Raw genomic sequence first — 21449 nt, 5'->3', positions numbered from 1 at the left:
TATTAATACCCGCCATTTTTGGTCATAAGTTATGAACTACATACTTAGAATATATTCACGCTTTTATTCCAATATTATAAAGATTCCTGAGGATGGATTTGAGAGCAAAAAAAAGGGGTTCTAAGTTAAGAATTTGTGTAGTTACAGCAGTTTATGTTCAGGCATTTTCATCAAATCTGCCTGCAATATTAATAGAATATATTTGCCTTGGTGGTAAGAAGAAGAAATAAAAACAAACCGTATATAAAAATTTTCGTAAAAGTACTTTTATTAAATAAATTATCTCTTATAACAAAAATCATATACAACCATAAATGAACATGGAAAATGACAATGGTGTAAAAAACTAAAAAAAAAAAAGAGGAGCAAATCGAAACGCAAAACATGTAAATATACAATGAAAATATATTTTACTACTAATAATAAGAGTGTATTCCAACAAATCTGCATCAGTAATAGTACAAAAAAAACTTGTACTTTGATATACAAAAGAGTTTCAAAAAAACCATTTTGACCCTCACTATGAATACAAAACACGCACACATTCTCAGATTGCTACTTAAGCATCATCGCACACTTGTCCCGCAATACTTCTTCACTGGCTGTTTATTTAAAAAAGTAAGGCGCCCATACTGCCCATTTCGCTTTGTTCTTTAACGAAAATCTCAAAGTACTGATAAATAATCGTTACGGCCAATAAAATACCAGTACCGGACCCGATGGCACCAAGGAAATCCGCCAGTACCGACAACGCTCCGATACACAAACCGCCGAACGCTGCCGCAGTCGGAATATAACGATTCAACTCGTGGATCATCGAGTTGTCCCTGTGGCCCCTCATGACCATCTGTTGTTCCTTCAATTGTTTGGCGACATCCTTAGCGGAACTTCCAGAAACTTCGATCCAGGTCTTGGAGAAGAAGGCGCAAGAACCCAACATGAAGATAATATAAAGTAGGGCGTGTACGGGATCTTCCACTATATGACCAACACTTTCGGGTGGAGATAAGTAGTAACATAAGCCGCCGATAGGGTAGGACCTGGCCGGACCGCCCCCGCCCACATCAGCCCACACTCCCAAGAAGTTAATCAGGAAATTGCCTTGGAACTTGACCGCCAACATTTGCGAGATAACGTATAAGTTGGAAACCAACGCGGATTGCAGGATGATCGGGATGTTGGAGGTATAGAAGAGTTTGATTGGGTAGCTGGAGTACTGGCCGCGGTACCTCGCGCTCTTGATCGGCAAATCCACCCTGAATCCTTGGAAGTATATCACTATAGCAAACACTAAGATCGTCGCCAAAAGGTTCATCAGGTTGGGTAAGTTTTGACGGTAAAAAGCTTCACGTAGCGCTCTGATTTTGTCTTGTCTGGTGGTGAGCAAGTGGAATAACGCGATCACCGCTCCCTCGAACTCGGTTCCTCTGCCGGTGTTTACTGTGGCAGGAGAGAATGCTTTCCAGATGATCGTTTCGCAAATGTTGGTGGCGATGAACAGTGAAATTCCGGAACCTAAGCCGTAGCCTTTTTGCAGGAGTTCGTCCAGTAGAAGTACGATAAGACCGGCGACGAATAATTGGATGATGATCAGCAAGCAGACGCCAGCGCCGATTTCTGCCGGGTCACCGTACATTCCGGTCATTACGTAGACGATGGCTTGACCGACGGTTATGACCATTCCGAATACTGAAAAAGAACAACACTTTTAGCCATTTTCATTACATTCAGATTTGTGTGCCTAAAATTTGAAGATTAAATAAAAAATATCAAGTAAAGAACGAAATGTAAAAATTGGAAGCTGCTGTTCTAAAATTTTAATAATAAAAAGGATTTAAGACTCAAGCATTAAAATTACCTTACATAGTTTAGGTTGATTGAATTATTAGTAAACATAGTTTCAGGCCTCTAATTTGGGACCTATATTATTTTTGACTGGTGTAGCACAAATGCACACCTCTTCAATAACAAAAAATTTTCATTTATGTCTATAACCCTGAATCGTGATACTGTAGAATATTGTTACAATATTAATGGTTCTTCTCTTCAGAAATGTACAAATAAAAGGGATTTGGGTGTTGTGGTTGAACTGACTTTTACAGACCAAATTGTCAATATAGTGAATAAGGCACCCAAAACAATGGGCTCTATTGTCAGATTCTGTAGTCTGAAGTTGCTCAACAGTCTGGTATTACAAAAGTTGGAATATGCTTGTTTAATTTGGTCCCCTCAATATGAGATTTGGATTAAAACCAATGAGCACGTACAGAGAAAATTTCTTAAGTATATGTTTTTTAAAAAGTTTAGGTATTACCCATTAGTATACAGAAATTTCATAGATTAACTTTGGAAAATCGGCGCATCAGAACTGGTCTTGTATATCTCTTTTAAATTTTAACCAACAGAATTGATTCCCCTGAAATTCCTTCAATGCTGCTGTTCTTTGCATATGTTGGAAATACCAGACAAAGGAAGATGTTTCATTTAAGAACAAATACCAATACGTACACCCTAGAACTAATACTAATAAAACCTCACATGTGATTTGTGTTTAGACCTTTTAGAGTTAAATACATTTACCAAACTTATTGACGATAAACTTTACCCTTGTCAGACTCAAAGCTATTCATTTTAACCTTAAGTCACCTCTTATTGTTAGCATAAGAAGATAACTGGGTGTTATTTTTTTTTGTAGTGTTAGGTTTAATTGTTTTTGTTTTTTGTTGCGTTTAAATGTACATATTTTCTTTTATATATATTGGTGTCTGTAATTGGTCCTCAATAATACTTAATAAATAAATGAATTATTACACAAACATCTTCTGTTCAAAATAAATTGATACACCTTTTTTCTAAATGGGGCAAATTTTGAATTTTTCTTGTCAGTGCAACCAATCAAATATCCTCAAAGCAAAATACAGTAAGAACGTTACGTTAATGTTTTACATACAAAATCCGTAATGGATAATTTTAATTATTTCTGGGTTCTTAATTTGTTATCTTCACCCAACAATATAATTGTTTAATATCTTAAACTTCCATGGCCTCAAAAATAACATTTGAAGGATACATATTATAATTATACATTATGATATGATACATTTATACCAAATATCAATTTTATGCATTATTTTTTAAATTACTAAGACTTTTTAAATGATCCCACCCATGAACTTCAAAAATAAAGAAACTTTCATAAGAAGCTTCTTACTTTATTTATAATATTCTTCTATCAATAACATTAAATAATTCAAACAACAGGAGCAGTACTAAACTGGATATAACTGGCCATCCTAGAACCCAAACCCCAATCTTGACAGATTAATAATCTGTTAAATTTAGTAAGTAATGAGTATCACATCCAAGAAAATTTATTAGAAATTAGTAATTAACTTTCAATAGTACCTAACATTATACGAATAATCCTTTGAGCAATATAAATGTGAATTTTCTAATAAAATATTTCTAACACATATACTCTAAATGTTCCGGGAATATTTCACAAAGCTCTACATGAACATCTGGTGAATAGTCGTTAAATTTACTTACATTTTTGGGCCCCATTAAAAAGTGCTCTGTCTTTTGGTGTATCGCCAACTTCAATAATCTTAGCACCAGCGAGAAGTTGCATAATCAGTCCGGAAGTTACAATGGGAGAAATACCAAGTTCCATAAGGGTACCCCTATTTGAGGCCAAAATCACACGAATCCAGTAGAAGGGATCTGCTGAGTCTGAGCTCATTATACCAAAAAGAGGAATCTGAAAGACACATTTAATAGTTAATAAATTTAAAGGCAACAATAACTGTTCAGGCTATATATATTTTTATTACATTAATAGAGAATATTTATTTACTCATGAGTATGGATTACAATTATGAAAGTAATATAAAACATATTGAAAAACAGTAATTAATAACTTCTACATTCTTATTTTCTTGAGTTAAGACATCATTGCCTAATACCAAAAATTTCTATATGATGCTGATTTTAAATCCTTGCATATTTTTCTTAAGGAGAATAATATCGATATAAACAAAATAGTATCATGTCTTCTATTCCTTGATGCAATACCAATATATAAAAGTTTAAGTAGATATGGACACTCTATTTTAATTAATTTATCACAGTAGCCCAACTGGTCACAATTTTGGATTGACAAATTAATAGAAACACTTCTGTAGTTTATAACAACATTAAGATTTCAAGAATTAAAAACTTATATTTTAAAAGTACTTGTGGAGTTTTAATTTTTGAAATATAACTGGTATACCTGGAAATTAATTATCCAGGTCCTCAGGAGTATGTATACTGAAAGTGGTTTCTTCATTATTGAAAATCATGTATTGACCAAGAGAATTATTAGACTTTAAGTACATTAGATTATAAATTTATGATCAATTCTAGTTAAAGACTGCTGCCAACATACATCCTTGACCTGTCTACACTCCTAGAAAAATCACTATAGTTATCAAATTATTTTGCTTGTACATAGGCTCTATGTGCTATTTTTTATTCATTTATTTATTGTATGGGAAACACCCATTACAAAATAATGCCAAGAAATTATATAAGTAGGTTATCTAAATACGAATTTAACAAAAATAAATAATTAATTCCATGAATGTGGTCTCAAAAAAATAGCAATGTATTAATCTACATAATACTGGCATAAAAAAGACATTTTCTCACATAGCAACAGATAAACTAAAGTATTCTTTGTATAATCCCTTTCCAGGGTTGAAAAGAATTGAAAAAGAAAAAGATCATATTTAGAAAATCCAGAGCTCTATGCATAAAAGGATATCTACCATAATTCGTTCTGTGAAAACTAATGCAAAAGGTATTCTATGAGGAATTCAAAAATTTATGTCAGATAGTAAGACTCATGGATAAGATACAATACCCTCCAAATTTTATAAATTGAGAGAAATGTCATATATAATCCATTTTTCCATCTAATTTGTTTGAAATAAGAGGATAATCATGTTCTGAAATGAGATTCAAATTAAAGAAGTTTTCAAATCAAAAAATTCAAATGAAACAATTAAATATGATTGCTTTTATAATATTTTCTAATACTATTTTAATGTAACATTTCCTCTAAGTAGCCACAGAATAAAGGATCCTGATAAAAAATGGGTAAACTCTGAAATTAAAAATTATTCTAGTCATATTAGAGATCTGTATGTATGGTACAAGGAAACAAATAGTGAGTAAGCTTATAATAAATATAAAAAAGAAAAAAAAGAATATAAAAAATTTATTTCTAACTATAAAACTTCTTTAAATGAAAACAAAATTATATGTTCAAATAATAAAACTAAAACTGCTTGGACTATTTTCAATCAATGCTCAAATAAGTCAAAGTCATCTAAACCTGTCACCCTAAATTCTAGCAATAATGAAATAATTGAAAATTTGGATGAGATAGCCAACATATTTTTGAAGAAATTTAATGCTTCATCTCTTACTCCTTCAATTTCTGGTCAATTGCCTAAAGGAAGTCACATCCCCACTATTTTCCTCTTTCCCATAGATTCAAAGGAAGTTCAGCATATTCTATCGGCCTTGCCAAATAAATACTCTGCTGGTCTTGATGAAATACCAATAAACATACTCAAAAAAGCTAGTCACCATATAGATGTGCCTCTAGCTCACATAATAAATGCCTGTCTGCACATGGAAATCTTTCCATCTAAACTAAAAAAGGCGAAAGTTCTTCCAATTTTTAAAAATAAGGGTGTTGAGCAGGATGAAGAAAACTATCGACCAATATCTCTCCTTTCTTCAATATCAAAAATCTTTGAGCGAGTCATTTATATCCATATTATAAACTTTTTAAAAAGGCAAACTATTCTTTCAGATAGCCAGTCTGGTTTTAGGCCCAATCATTCAACCCAGTTGGCAGTTTTCAAGCTTATATCCTTTGTGATTGAAAATGTTGACAAAAAAGAAAAAGTTGCCGGCCTCTTTTTCGATTTATCAAAAGCATTCGACACAATCAACCATGGTCTACTGCTGTGAATCCTTGAAAATTATGGACTGAGGGGAAACTGTGCCAGACTTATAGCCTCTTATTTAGATCAGAGGGAACAAACAGTTTGCCTTGGCTCTGGTAATGGTACATATGTTTACTCAGCGTCATCCTTGGTGGTACAGGGAGTGCCTCAGGGTTCAATTCTAGGCCCAGTACTATTCATATTATATGTAAATGGTCTCAGTGAGAGTTTTCCAGGGTGTTTTATCAACCAATATGCTGATGACGCTTCCATAATCTTGTCAGAACATCTGATTGAAGAACTATCTGTCAGAGCTTCTCAGGTGGTAGAGAGGATGCAGGAGTGGTGTGACAATCATGCTCTGAAGCTAAATGCTGATAAAACCGGTCTACTGACATTCTCCAAATCTTTACCTCAAAATTCCCTACTAGTAAAGTTTGAAAAAAAGTCTCTTCGAGAGGTAACTTCCTTAAAATTCCTTGGTATACAAATTGACTCCTGTCTCGCATGGGTCCCACACATAGACACTCTTGGCAAAAAACTAAATAGTTTCTGCGCGTTAATAAGGCGTCTACGAGAAGAGCTTTCCCTAAATTGTCTGAAGCAACTTTACTATGCATCGGTCCAATCTCTAATCACTTATAGTGTGATGTTTTGGGGATCTTCAACTGACGCCGTGTCAGTCTTTATAGCACAAAAACGCATCATAAGATGCATGCTCAGACTCACACCACAAACGTCTTGTAGGACTTATTTTACTAAGCTTGGTCTACTCACTGTTCCAGCTCTGTACATTCTTATGTTAGCTATTTTTGCAAAGAAACACCTGCATCTTTTTCAATGGAGATCATTATGCTGAGGGTATGTCTATTGTGACAAGGGGGAGAGCTGAACTGAGTGTCCCAACTCATCACTCTGCCTTTTTTCAAAGATCTCCTGACTTTGCTGCTATTAAAACATATAATAGATTACCTCTCACCCTAAGGCAAGAGAAAAATATCATGAAGTTTAGGAAAGACACTGCAAGGATCTGTTGGGCAAGTGTATCTATAGTTTTGATTTACAATTTTAAATGTGTATTATGATTAATATTAAGGGTTTGTTTACTAATTTATTTATCTTCATAATGTATCATACTTGAGATATAAGTGGTAAGGTAATGCACCCATTATTATGTCCAACATTATCTTTTTGTTCTTACTATTTTTATTAGCAGTATGTACTGTGTAGATGTTATAAAATTTTAATTTTGTTTGTTTTGTGACGTTGCTATTGTCTATTTTAATTAGATCTTAAAAGCAATAAAGAAATTATTATTATTATTATAATATTATTATTAAATAATGAGAAGACTTTAAAAATTTAAGTTTTCAATTAGTATTTGCTCGTTAGGAGTTGGAAACTTTATATAATCTGGGGATAAAGCTTAAAAAGAATGTCACTCTTTGTACGATTTTATAAAGAGAACTTTTTGTTATTCCGAATCCATCAGCCACCACTCTGGAACTAGCTTTAATACACTTAATGCTTTACTACACTTTAATGGAAGTATTTTCTCATAATTTCCAATCTCATGATGATAATATTCAGAGGCTTCGAATCTTTCAGATAACTGTTGGATTTCCTTTCTGCTTAAACGGAAATTGCACACATTTTTCACAAAAATTTGTTTTGTATTCACTCACATGACTTATAAACATTATGATGTGGAGTCCAAGTATTTGGCGACTAGATATTTCAATGCATTACCTGTTAGAATAAGAGAGTTGCCAATATCTCTATTTAAAACTTGTATAAAAAGGTTTCTTACTATTCAAGCTTTCTACCCCCATGAAAAATATTTTATTTCAAATTTTAATTTGTGGTGATAGTCCTGGATCTGTTTTCTTGTATTAGTCTTGATATGTAGTAGTCGTGTGTATTTTATATTTTAAATTATAACCTTTATTATAGTTTACTCTTAGGACCCATTTGTCCATATTACTTGACATGGGTAAACATATTTTATGTAACTAACATGAATAAACTATTGATTGATTGATTGACTGAATTGAACCATATTCAAGTTGTGATCTAACCAACCCGACATAACTGCTAAAAGATCCTTACAATTTCTCAAAGTAAATTTTAACATCCGCTGTGACCTAACTGCTAATGGATTGACATATTCATTATAATTTAATTGAGAATCACAGAGTATTCCCCAATTCTTGGCTTGTTCTTTATTTTGCACTCACCATCTATTGAATAAGAAAAAATCTTATTTTCCTTTTTATTGAAACACTTGTCAATGTTAAGATCTAACAAGTTGTACTTACACCAAATAGAGAAAGTATCTAATTCCTTTTGAAATAAATGCACATCCATATCATTCAAAATTATCAAAATTAAATTAACCCTTAAAAATTAACAATATTTTATAGAATATTTTTCATTGACAAATAGACCAAATAGCAAAGGGGAACAGTGGTTGCCCTGAAGGACTCCAGAGTTTACATCAATTAATCTTGACAAAAAATTACCAATTTTTACTGTAAATTTTCAATCACAAAGAAAACTAGGTTCCTACTGTGCAAACCCATCAGAAAAACCTATATTTATTAAGTTATTAAACCACAGCAGGTGATTCACTTTATCAAATACCTTGGACAAATCAGTATATTGGTCATCAACCTAATGCCACTTCTCCAATTTTAATGACCAAGCTTTCTAAGCTCAGCAGGAAACCACTTGGGATAATTACTAATTTTATATTTTCTTACAGGCACAAAAAAAACAATTCCTAAAGTTAAAACATCATAAAGAAAACCTCCAAAGATAAATTTGTGTCCTGGATAATGATTGTGCCTAATTTATCCCTGCTAAATAATTATAAAGACCCAAGTAGTTGCATTTTGAAAATCTTCGTAAAATATACCAGATGATTCCTGTTGACTGTAAACACTCTTATATTCTAATATCTTCATAACGGACATGACATCAGCTAAACTTAATTTTACACTTTCATCATTTGTGAACAATGAATTTAGGTACACATTTCTATTATCCGGTATATATATTTTTTAAGCTAATTGTAGGTAACCAAAAGATTTAAATAAAAGTCATGATGCTTTACTATTAATTGTAAATAAGGTTGGAAGCAGATGGCATTAAAATGGTTCCTAAATGTCAAATATTTATCATCAGATAAGCAAAAACATTAACAAAAGTTGAGTTGAGTTTAAACTTCAAAAATGCACCAGATTTAATTGAAATAATCAATTAATATGATCATCCTTTGGTGATGAATTAGTACTAAAAATCATCCCCCCCATAATATGAAAAAAGGCCTTACCTGACAGCATACTAAAAAGATGAACAGGGTGATTGCAGTCCATAGTACTTTTTCTCTAAACTGGATCTGTAAAATTACAAAATTCAATATTAAGTAGAAGCAAGCATGTTGCATCTGACAAACAGATGGTTCAACAATAATGAATGAAAAAAAGTGGTAAACTGAATTAGAATAACACCTGAACAACTGTTCATGTATTAAGTATTAAGATATGATCTTACAGCCCTAAAATATGTTCTACAAAGCATCTTAGGGCTAATGCACTTACCTTTCTTTCTGGCTTAGCAATTTCTGGTAGAATACTACAAAACGGCTTAATCACCTCAAGGAATTTAACTGAAAACATAAGAATATTGTTATTAGGAGGCTTAAGGGCACATACGGGGCACCACGTAGGCACCACTCGAGAAGATTTGGGCTTTGGGCAACAGCAAGGGAATTCTTAGAGGTTATTTCGGCGAATATTCGCTTATTTTCGAGGAATATAACTAAAGGAATACTTACTCCCCATCTCGAAGGGTTTTCTATTATAACTACACTAAACGTAAATCACAGTTTTGTATTTTGTTGCTTGTTTTTTTCGTGAACTCCGACTCACAAATGCCACTTTCCCGTCCGAATTGTACCGTTCTGTAAAAAGAAATTTTGGAGTACACGTCGAACACGTAGCCTAAAAACCGGTCACGTGACTGATGATGTTGGCCGATCGCTGGTGACGAGGCTCGACTCGAGACGCGTTGTTGGTTGCATATAGGCAAACGTGGCAAACGACGATAATTGTACAAGAAATTTGCAATTGTACGGCAAAAAATTACAGGAATTTCATTATTGGGAATTTTGGAGCGCCAGTCAACGAATAAGTTATAGATTTTAAAGACGAAAAGGCTTTAAAAAAAAAAAAATATTTTAAGAACGTTACAGCGTTGTGACTTAACCCATTTTTTACCAATGATGCGAAAACGCAACAGTCATATTAATTTTTTTTATAATATAAACAAAATAAAAAATGAAATATCTAACGTTACTATAGTATTTACTAAGGTTGAATTAAAAAGATTTTTAAAACACTCAATAAATAAACCAGTGTTTTGATTTTTAAATTTTTATTCCAATTCAAGCAAAATTTTAATGTCTAAACATACTTTCGAATATTATTGTTTATTATTGCTAAGCATAATACAGGCGAGATTTGTTTAGCTGAATCGTATTGCTAACACATGTGTGTATTTACCTTTTTTTACTGACAACAAAAAAATGTTACAAATTCCAAAATACTTGACTCCAAATTGTAAATGTTGCGAAAACGCATCACTGAGAAAATACGTTATCTGTATTTTGGTCGAAATAGCGCTTGAGTTGCCAACGGTATCAGCTAGAGATATTGCGGTTTAGGCTTGTGTGTGTGTGTTTGTGTGTAAGAAAGTTCTTAGTAATATTGAATTTTAATCGGTAATAAGTGTATGTGTATTTTCGAAAAACATGCCTAAATTTCTTACGCAAAAACAGCTGGAGAGTGCTTTATATGAAGTAGTAGATGAATTGGAAGCAGAACATTCCGAAGATGTTGGTAAGTATTTTTGTTAGGCCTGTTATGTAGACGGAAATTATTTTAGTTGAAATTGATGCTGTTTATATTCCTCCAGAACCAGATAGCTTGACTGATGAAGAAAATATAGATGACGATGTAATTGCTGTAAACGAAAAAAACAGCCAAAATGACGTGGACAGCGGGCACATTTGAATTACAGATAAGACAGGACAATAAATTTGACTGGGATTCGTCTGATGATGAGAGTTTGGCAGAAAAGAAACGGAAAATCGAAAGGTCTAACACCAGCCAATTTCAAAGTAGGGAACCAAAATGGAAAAAGGGTTCAATTCCTATGATGTCCCAGCCTATTTCGAATGAAGGCCCTACGCTTGAGAAATTGGTAGATTTACTCCACGGAGAATCACCTTTAGACATTTTTTTTTTGTTCTTTGATGACATCTTCGTTCTTTGACAACATCTTATTATAACATTTTTGGAAAAATATGCAAAAGACAATAATCGACATGATTTTGAGTTGGATAAATATGAATTACTAAAGTTTATAGGACTGCTAATATTTACAGGTTATCATAAACTACCACAAACACAATTATATTGGTCAACTGATGAAGACAAGGGGATAGACATTGTGAAAAAATGTATGAGTCGAAATAAATTTTACAATATAAAAAAAACCTCCATTTGTCAGATAACGCACAATTAGATAAAAATGAGAAGTTTTGTAAGCTTAGGCCATTTTTTGATCTCATAAATCAGAAAATGTTGTAGTTTGGTATATTTTCACACTGTCTGTCCATTGGCGAACAAATGGTTCCTTACTTTGGCAGGCACTCCTGCAAAATGTTTATTAGGGGTAAACCCGTTAGATTTGGTTTTAAATTATGGTGTATTTGTTCGTCAGACGGTTATTTATATCAGTTCATTCCATACGCAGGAGCAAATCCAAATAAACAAAAATCTGTATTAGATATGGGTGGGCAAGTTGTTGTTGATTTATTGTCTATAGTGAATGACCCAGTGAAGCATGGTATTTTTTGATAATTATTTTTCTTCGTTTCAATTATTTTCATATCTTACCGATAAAGGTTATTTTGCGAGCGGAACTATAAGGGAAAACAGAACCGTTTGCTGTCCTTTAGAAGGGACCAAAAGTGTTTCTAAACAAAAACGCGACTACTACATTTCGGCACATGACACTGTCAGTGGGGTCTCATTAGTTAAATGGAACGATAATTCAGTGGTCACAGTAATAAGTAACCATTACAATGACGAACCATAATACAGAGCTAAAAGGTATGACCGTAAAGCAAAAAAATACAATCCTATTCAGCAACCTAATGTTATCAAGATGTACAACAAATTCATGGGGAGAGTAGATCTCCACGATAACGGGATAGCCAATTATAGAATAGGGATATCTGGAAAAAAGTGGTGGTGGCCTTTGTTCGTTAACACTATAGATAGCAGTTTAGTCAAGTGTTGGAAGGTTTATAACATTGTCAGTGACAAAAATATTAGTCAACTAGACTTTAAATCGTACATTGCTCTTCGCCTGATAAAAACTGAATCTTCCATTCGTACATCTATTACTACCCCTAGGGCAGTTCGTGAGCAAAGATATGATAATATCGAACATATTATCACTAAATCGCTCCACTCCAGACGTAGATGCAAAATATGTAGTAGTCAAACGGTATTTTTATGTAAAAAATGCAACGTGCCCCTCCATACCGATTGTTTTGAGCGTTACCATAAAAAGTAAAATTACGTTTTTTTTGTTCATATATTTAGCCAATCATGCGAAAACGCAACATGCCCTTTTTTGAAAGTTTTTGAATGTAACTTTTTTTGTGTCATAATCTTCTTTTCTAACCTATTTTAATACATAATAAATATTGCTATTCGAAAAATTGTTGTTTTTTCATGCCCTGGTAAAATATGGGTTAACTCTACTAATGCTTAAATCTATCTAATTAAAACAATACAAATTACTTCTTAGCTAAAGTAAAAATGATAACAATGCAAAAGATCATATTCTATAAACTAAGGAATAAAATATACTATAGTAAGGGGTTATATGTTCCATAACTAATACAATAAAATTACTAAGTTACACGTGAAATTAATGCGAATTAGAACAAAAACGCTTTGGCATGTGTTTACACAACGGTTTTAAGAAGGGGCGCTTTTTAAAATTCACCGGTGGATACACCGGGTTGCACCGGCAATAACCGAGGCGTTTCAGAATTAACCCAGTACAAAAAATCTGTCGCGACGAAGATTTTTCAGGAAAATACTTGTCTGTGGTCAAGGCATATAAATGCGTGCAGTGCGTGCACTTGTTTCATTTTAAATTAGTTACAGTCCCTCCCGCGTCCTTAATAAGCGTCTTATAAATTCAAATAACTGCACCAAATTTCAACCAAATCGGTTTAAGGATAGTTATAGTATTTTTAAAATAGCGTTATTTTTTTTAATCCTCATCGCCCTGTATCTCAGAAACAAAGCAACTCCCGACATACGTTCATAGGAACTTTTTTTCATAAAACGACCTAACGATTCACTCTGTATAGTTTCGTACCGTAGTTAGGAAACACCCTGTATAAACGCATTCAAAAGATAAGAGAGGGCGGGACAATTAAGAGCCGCACTGTATATTTATCGAATGTGCAGTGCGTCCCAAAATTTATGTCTAAGTTCATTTCAAATCAACCAATGGGTTTTTTGTGAAAACGCTCGGACCTGTCGAGTTTTATTTTAAGTTGTGAATACGCATATAAGTGAAGTTTGTATATACAAGGTTGTCAAAACTAAATTTCGATCATCAAATCGACCAATTTTTCCAATAAAAGCGCCTTTTTTTATTTCATTTTTGAATTTTGCATAGAATTCTACGTATGTTTCATGCATCATGCAAACAAATAAAAAAAAACAGAAATTAAATTACATGTTCAAAATGGTTGCCATTCACGGCTTGACAATATCCAAGGCGATCGATAAACTCCCGTTGTATGTACATTTTCAATCATTTCTTGAGATACGGCGCGCACTTCTCTGCGAATCCTCTCTTTCAAGTAGTCTAGATTATTTGGCCTATTAACAAATACCTTCGACTTGAGGGATCTCCACAACAAAAAGTCTATTGGAGTTAGGTTCTCTTCTTCCCATCCACAGAATGGGAAGTGTTTCATCTAAAAATGTACGCACAGTGACGGCATAGTGCATAGGAGCGCCATCTTGCTGGAAAATTAGTTCTTCGTCAGAATAGCCTGGGTCCAATGGATTTGGAAATGAAGCTAGTAATGCTGTAACTAATTCAAATTGGAGAGAACCGAGTTAAGGTCTCTTCAAAGAAAAATTGATATATTACCCAGACAGCACCCGTTAAGCTATATTGGCTATCCAATGGCTATCCCTTTTTGGATATACTGTCTATGCAAAAATGATCCAAATGTTCAATGAATATCCAATATGGACAGTCAAATGACACACTGTTGGACGTTCATCTCCAATCCATTATCTGTCCCTTATTTAGACCAGTTTTGGACACACTTTCTTAATGGGTCTAAAGCTGGGAAAATTTTCTTTAACGGGTTTTCATATTAAAAAACATATAGCTAAAATAAACTTATTCTCTATATTATTCTTCATTTTTGAATGGCATCTTGTGATTAGCGCGTCGAAGATATTTTCTAATGCCTGTCTTCGTTAAGCTTTCTGTCGGTCTCCACTTTGCTGTTCGGAAGCAGCTGAAAAAAAAACTTGGAATATTGATTACGACTGATTTGATTTTTATAGAAATATTGATACTGGGCGGTATACCCGAAAATGAAAAATCGCGAACCTTGTAGGCCGGTATCTCGGCTTCTATTTGCACTGTTGGGAAAATTTCAACGGTTTTCGTTAGTTTCGTCCTTCTGAATCCAGCGAGACCATTCGCAAGGTCGTAGCTCTTATATTAGCCGAGATCACTCTCATTTTTAGACTTAAAAACGAGGTTAAAAAATTAGTTTTATCCGAATTTTCAACGTGTCCTCATTCGTTTAGTTCTGACCGAATTCTGTTATAACCGGGTGTTTTCGTGATTTAGGTGATGGGAACAAGCCACCGGTATAGTTAGTTCCAATTAAAAAAAATCAATTTTCTTATTTCTACTCGTAATTCAGTTCTGTTGGACTAACAACATGATTTAAATAAACATCATAATTCGCCTTGCAGCCAGATATTCAACAACATGGTTTTATATCATTTTTCTGTTTTAGACCTCCAAAATTCATACAAAAAAGTAGTTGTGACACTTTAATCACTGTTTGATAATAATTTGAAATACATCAACTCTTGCAAAAGAATTTTCTTATTACTTTTTTTATAAATCGATATTTCGAACTTAGGATAGTAATAGGCTTTTTTGGATTAATATTTATTTTAATTCAGACATAATTTAGTAGCACCTATTACCTATTGTACTAAAATAAGTACAAATCAAAACCAGTCACAGCCATACTAAAAAAACGCACTCTATATCCCTTTCTTTCATCTTCATAACATTAGACAAGGACAAAACATAACCTCACTCTATTTACTTCATTGTCACTGTCATTTTTTGACATGTTTGTTTTTGACCCCGTTTGCAAATTTATTTTGTGATTAAATCATTTTAAAAATAGTCGTTTACATAAACCTATAAGCCATACCAAACATAAATCCGATTTAGTTAATTACCGCCGCTCCTATTAATTTTAACACGTACCTGCGTAAAGAGGTACAATGGCAGTGAGTAATATAAGGTCCAATATCATCCAGAATCTGTGCAAAAGAACTTTAAAAAGTTACTTACTTCCTAGGACTAGGTTGCACACTTACCCGAGACACAGTTATTTAGTAAGTAAAAGACAGTTTTCGGTCAGCGATTTCTTTAATGGTACTGCCGGGCATGCTGAGACCACCAGCATGACACAGGGGCTCTCAAAGCTCCAGGCTCAAGAACTTATCTTAAGACTGAATGATGAGGAGAGAACTAACTTGTCCACTGCTTTACACGAGTATCATTCTAAGTTGGTAAAAGATGAATTAGAAGGTAACAGTTAAAAAAGTAAAATTATTAAGGTGGCTTCATGCACTGATAGATATGCATTTTGTCAGTGTGTTTGTTTTGATATTGTGTGATAATGTAAGAGGTTGGTTTAGTGAGAATTTGCTGCTTAACCCAGAGGCTAAACATAAGATATAAGAATAGCTCACAATACTTATCTCTTACTATATGTTGAAATCTTGTAAATATTGCTGATATTTTTCTTTTCTTTTATGCCATTATTTTAATTTAATTTTATTACATACCAGCAACTAATTTAAAGGTCAACTAGCCGCTTCAAGATGGAGGAGTAAATATGGGAGGCCTGCAAAACTCCCTAAATTGGGGGATGTGGACCCCACCGGGACTTACTGTCCGATGCCAGAGGACTGGCTTAAAAAGAAATTTGGTACGGAACTATTTATTCTCTGTTTGGGTGATGGTGAAGTTTACAGTTTTCCAAGTATATAATTAAATATGAATTAAATTAACATGTTTTTAATTAGGTTTATTTTAAAGTAAATGAGTTCTAAAGATTTATTTATTATAAAGTTGTGGGTTGATCTATTAAAGTGAACAATAGAAGGTATGTAATACTGCAAATAATGCTTTTTTTTCAATAACTTTCTTAACACTTGTGTGTATTTGTTGTTTTTTTTTTTGAATGATATTCACCCATTATTTTGGAAGTAATTGGCACAATGTAGTTTTTTAGAAATTTATTTTAAATATCAGTTAAATGCAAATTAGTAATGAATTGAATGAAGTTAGTTAATTACAATAAAAAACAAAAAATTGAACTAATTGGCATAAAATAATTAAAAATTATTTCCTTTTTAGCTGAATCAGTTCCTAGACCCACCACAAAAAATCTTATAGACAGTAAGTATTCAGCACAATTCTATCCTAGGGCACCATCAAAAATTTCTTATACATTTTCTAGTTGGCATTGCAAACTCTATACCGTTCATAGGATTTGGATTCCTAGACAACTTCTTCATGTTAATCTTTGTAAGAAAAAGCCAATAAAATGATGAAAAAACTTTAGTTACAAATCAACTTTTTCTCAGGGGGATTATATTGACTTATACCTGGGTTCCTACTTTTGTCTCACCACTATGGCAGCAGCAGCTTTAGGTAACACGCTTTCCGATATTCTCGGGATAGGAACGGCGTTTTACGTGGAACGAATGGCCAACAGAATCGGCTTTAGTCCCCCTAAATTGTCCCCAATACAAATGGACATGAATTGTTCCAGAAATGCCGCGAATCTTGGGAGGGTTTTGGGGGTAACTATAGGGTGTATATTGGGCATGTGTCCACTATTATTTAAAAACAAAAAGGATGAAGACGATAAGAATAGGGATGAGGGAACAGACGGTATCTTAAATGTAGCTTAGGGGTGTAAATATTTTACTTGTCATTTATAGATAGATAATACAATTCTTATGGTTTGTAAAGTTTACAGTGTTTTATAATTTTAAGCTTAATGTGGCCATTTTTAGTTTTAGGTTACTGTATATTTTAATCTACTCTCATTTATACTTTAACAGGCCCAATTCTTGTTGTTTTTGCTCAACTAAGCAGAGCTTCCTAACTCTATGTAAAAAGAGCATTTTAAGACAATCCGCCTATACATTTCGTCTTATGTGATTATATTTAGTGATGCTTTTAGTTAGTATAAGAAATATATTTACTTTGAGGCTGTTCAACTGTTTAACTTAATCAAAAATTTTAGAAAAATATACTGAAACAGAGATTGTGTAAAGTATGTAATTCCTAGCAAAGAAACTCTTCCCTGAAATGTTTTCTAGGGACCAAATACATCCCATTTCCTGTCCATCTAATCACATCATAGTCTCTATTTATTTGATAAAAACTGTTAGGATGCGTATATTGTTGTTTGTTATACTTTATTTAGAACTTAAAACTGACTTAAAGTATATATTACAGCTGTTACTGTTTTCTGAAGATTAAATATATATACCTAAGAGTATGTAAAAGATAGAAGCTACTTAATGAATACATAGGCAACTCGCTCTAAATGTGTTCCATTATTAGTTATGTAGTACAAAATTATCGCGAATTTAAGGCACTTTGCAGCTGCTGCGGCTTTTAAAACAGGGTAACAAAACACCAAGTAGAAACTAAGTTTTTAGATAAATAGTAAATTATCTACTAATAGGTTGCCCTTAAAAATATGTTCTTGTTGTGAATCACTAAAAAAATTGTGTATGCTTTTATTATGATGTTGAAATAATTTGTTTTGTTTTGGATTTTTTTTTAATGTATAAGCTGTATCATTTATGTGATTATATTTATTATTTATAAATTCGTTATAGTGCAATAGACAAAATTAACTCTACAAATTAAAATGTTTTTAATTTAGATACAAATTTATAAAGTCTCCCCATATCCTTAAATTATCTGATAGAGCTGTCTACACCAACTACCTAAGCGACATGGAATGTGTATATTAGTGGTAACGATTTAACGTAATTGCCTTTTAAACCCATGTCCTTTTTTTGTGGTCCGCTGATCTCTGAATATAAGATTATAAAGGCCATCAACAAAATTAAAGGGAACAAGGCTATTGGTCCAGCTTATGTATTGAGGGGTTGCCGTGATCATTTCTTTGAACCCGCTAGGATGTCTTTGTAATATTATTAAAAAGATAACATGGGTTCTTATCCAAAAATCAACTAATCTTGTTAATATGTCCATGAAGCTATTAATGGAAAATCCCAGGTTGATGTTATCTTTACGATTATGGGGAAAGTATTTATTTATTTATTTATTTACGGGATGTCCCCATTCTAACAAAATTACAAATAAATTATATCCTAACCCTAAATGTATATAATTATTCTGCCATCAACAAATATATTAATAAGATATTGTATAATGAACTTAATCTATTAAATATCCAAATTTTCTATAAATCAATAATATATCTATCTAAATGTATATAAATATGTAGCAGCCCAAGTTATACAAATAAGATAAAACTTCCAATAACTTAACCAAAAACTTCAAAAAAAAAAAAATTAAGCAACTAAAAACATACCATTAAAATAATCAAAATAAGAAAAGTAAAAGCAATCAAATTTATTTGATCCTTAATACATAGTACTCAACGAGTAAACTCACTCAGACACCTTTTAAGTTTTGAAGGCTTTAAATCCACTAAGTCAAAAGCCTGATTAAATCTATTTCCCAACATGTGGAGTTGATTAATTGGAGAAAATTTACCATAGTTTGTATGGTGATATTCAACCAGAAAAAGGGACGTCTCTCTAAGGACTCTGGTATTGCATCTAAAGTTTATCCGCGATAACAATTCAGGGCAATCAATAGCATTATTAATCAACTTGTGAAGAAATATCATATCACACCTAGTTCGATAGTCCTCAAGAGAAGTTATATTTAGCCTTGTCTTAAGTTCGAATAAAGACTTATCTCGTACATTTAGTCTCCAGGCACAAGTCCTGAGAAATTTATTTTGGACCTTATCAAGACTGTAAATATGGTTAGCATAATAAAAGGACCAGACTATGGAAGAATAAGACATGACACTACGAATAAGTGTAAAATATAAAACTCTGAAGGCAGCTACTGAAAAGTCTTGAGTATTTCTAGTTATAAAACCAAGAGTACGAAGGGCTTTACAAGACCAATTATCTATATGGGGTATGAAAGTCAGGGAACTGTCAAACAACACCTCTAAATCTTTAATTAGCGATACTCTTGAAATTATATTACCATTTATGTGGAAGTCAAATGGGACAACTTTTCTAGATTTAGTAAAAGAAATGATAAAAGACTTATCCTTATTAAGATGTAAGCCATTAGAGACAGACCAATTATATAGAGAATCTATGTCTGATTGTATCATCAGATCAGACAAGTTTAAAATATGTAAAAATAGCTTCAGGTCGTCTGCAAATAATAGGAATTTGCAAAATTTGATAATACTAAAAATATCGATAATCAATAAATTAAAGAGTAGAAGCCCCAAATGTGACCCCTGAAGTAACCAAAATAGGAACTGAAAGTGAACCCCTTACATTAACAAATTGTATCCTTTTATGTAGGTAACTATTTAGCCAAGAAAAAAACCACAGGGAAACCATAGCATCTTAATTTAAAAATGAGCAATGAGTGGATTACTGTGTCAAAGGCCTTTGAGAAATCAGTATAGCTGGAGTCCACCTGATGACCCTTCTCGAAAGCCCTGACAATGAAGTCATGATATAATACAAGGTTTGTAGAAGTAGATTTGCCCTGCCTAAACCCATGTTGCTCGTTGATCAAGAGACCTCTACAATGCCAAGTAAGATATTTGTTCAGGATAAGCTCAAAAAGCTTAGGGATAGCAGATAACATAACAATGGGCCTGTAATTTCTTATATCATGCCTGTCACCATTTTTGAATACAGGGGTTATAAAGCTGTCACGCCATTTCTCAGGGAACGTTTGTAATTTTAAAGACAAATTAAATAATGTACACAAAGGTCTAGACAAACTATAAACACATCTTTTTAGGAAATACGTAGGAACATTATCAGGACCATAACTCAGTTTGTCCTTAAGACCAATTATAGATTCAAAAACCTCAGACAGGGTGAACTGGATAAAAGGCATGTCGACTGAATTTGCTACTGGAAAATTAAATCAACCTCATCAGAGTGATAAACACTAAAAAAATAGGTAGAAAATAAGTTTGCAATATCCTCCCCCGAATCTGCTGAAATATCATTTAAATGCATAGCATTTGGGATACCATGACTTTTATTAAGGGAGTTAATATGATTCCAAAATTGTGTGGTGTCAGATTGAATTGACTCATTTAAGGTAGCAATGTAAGATCTATAGCATTGCTCAGTATGAACTTTACATTGAGTACGTAGGTTAGCAAACAGGATATAATCTTTAGCTAAGTTAGTACTTTTGAATTTAGCATGAGCAGTCTTTTTTGATAGAATAAGATTCCTTAATTCCGGGGAAAACCAACGAGGAAACCTGGAAGGTTTATATATATTTTTTGGTACATAGAGTGAGATTGCATATAAAACTACTTCATAAAAGTTATTCACTGAATTATCAATGTCTGAATCATCAAAAATACTAATCCAGTCTACAAAAGAAAAATAATCATTCAAACTTACAAAATCAGCATTTTTAAAATCAAAATAAGTTGTACTATAATCCAACCAATTTGATAGAGTGAGACACGTACTATATACAATCTTGAAATCTTTATCAGACTGAGATGTGTCTCCTACTACTTTCTTAATTCAGTCATATCTCAGTTGTAGGTTTCGGTAAAAGTGCTTCTGGTTTTCCACAGGGCTCCAATCTTGGCACTCTTGTTTTTGGCTGCTGTCAACTGTGTGACTTCCAATATAAAAAATGCAAGGGGATTATTGATTGCCAACAATTTCAAGCGTTTCCTTCAGATTCAGTCTGAGAATGATTGTCAGGCATTGC

The 21449-nt window shown here is 32.9% G+C and overlaps 2 protein-coding genes across 4 annotated transcripts; one reads left to right on the top strand and one right to left on the bottom strand.

Annotated features, from left to right (window-relative positions):
* Window positions 1-242: 242 nt before the first annotated feature.
* LOC126742100 (protein transport protein Sec61 subunit alpha) lies at window positions 243-10007 on the bottom strand. The gene is made up of 5 exons (XM_050448637.1): window positions 9841-10007; window positions 9605-9672; window positions 9337-9402; window positions 3550-3760; window positions 243-1689 (listed from the first exon to the last, which is right to left on the bottom strand). Exons 1-5 carry the CDS (start codon window positions 9845-9847, stop codon window positions 611-613), a joined length of 1431 nt encoding a protein of 476 aa, XP_050304594.1. The 5' UTR covers window positions 9848-10007; the 3' UTR covers window positions 243-610.
* A 5475-nt stretch (window positions 10008-15482) lies between these two features.
* Window positions 15483-18334, top strand: LOC126742101 (transmembrane protein 65). Of its 3 annotated transcripts, XM_050448640.1 has the most exons (6): window positions 15485-15661; window positions 15733-15965; window positions 16243-16368; window positions 16800-16841; window positions 16903-16970; window positions 17030-18334. In XM_050448640.1, exons 2-6 carry the CDS (start codon window positions 15839-15841, stop codon window positions 17357-17359), a joined length of 693 nt encoding a protein of 230 aa, XP_050304597.1. In that variant the 5' UTR covers window positions 15485-15661; window positions 15733-15838; the 3' UTR covers window positions 17360-18334. The 3 variants fall into 3 exon arrangements, with proteins under 3 accessions (XP_050304596.1, XP_050304597.1, XP_050304595.1); XM_050448638.1 differs by having other exon boundaries at window positions 15485-15965; XM_050448639.1 differs by lacking the exon at window positions 16243-16368 and having other exon boundaries at window positions 15483-15965.
* The last annotated feature ends 3115 nt before the right edge of the window (window positions 18335-21449 follow it).

The sequence above is a fragment of the Anthonomus grandis genome, chromosome 11 (assembly GCF_022605725.1).
Source record: "Anthonomus grandis grandis chromosome 11, icAntGran1.3, whole genome shotgun sequence".
In the NCBI taxonomy this organism is placed as follows: domain Eukaryota; kingdom Metazoa; phylum Arthropoda; class Insecta; order Coleoptera; family Curculionidae; genus Anthonomus; species Anthonomus grandis.
Note: the sequence above shows the minus strand (reverse complement) of the source record. Positions and strands in the feature narration are given on the sequence as shown.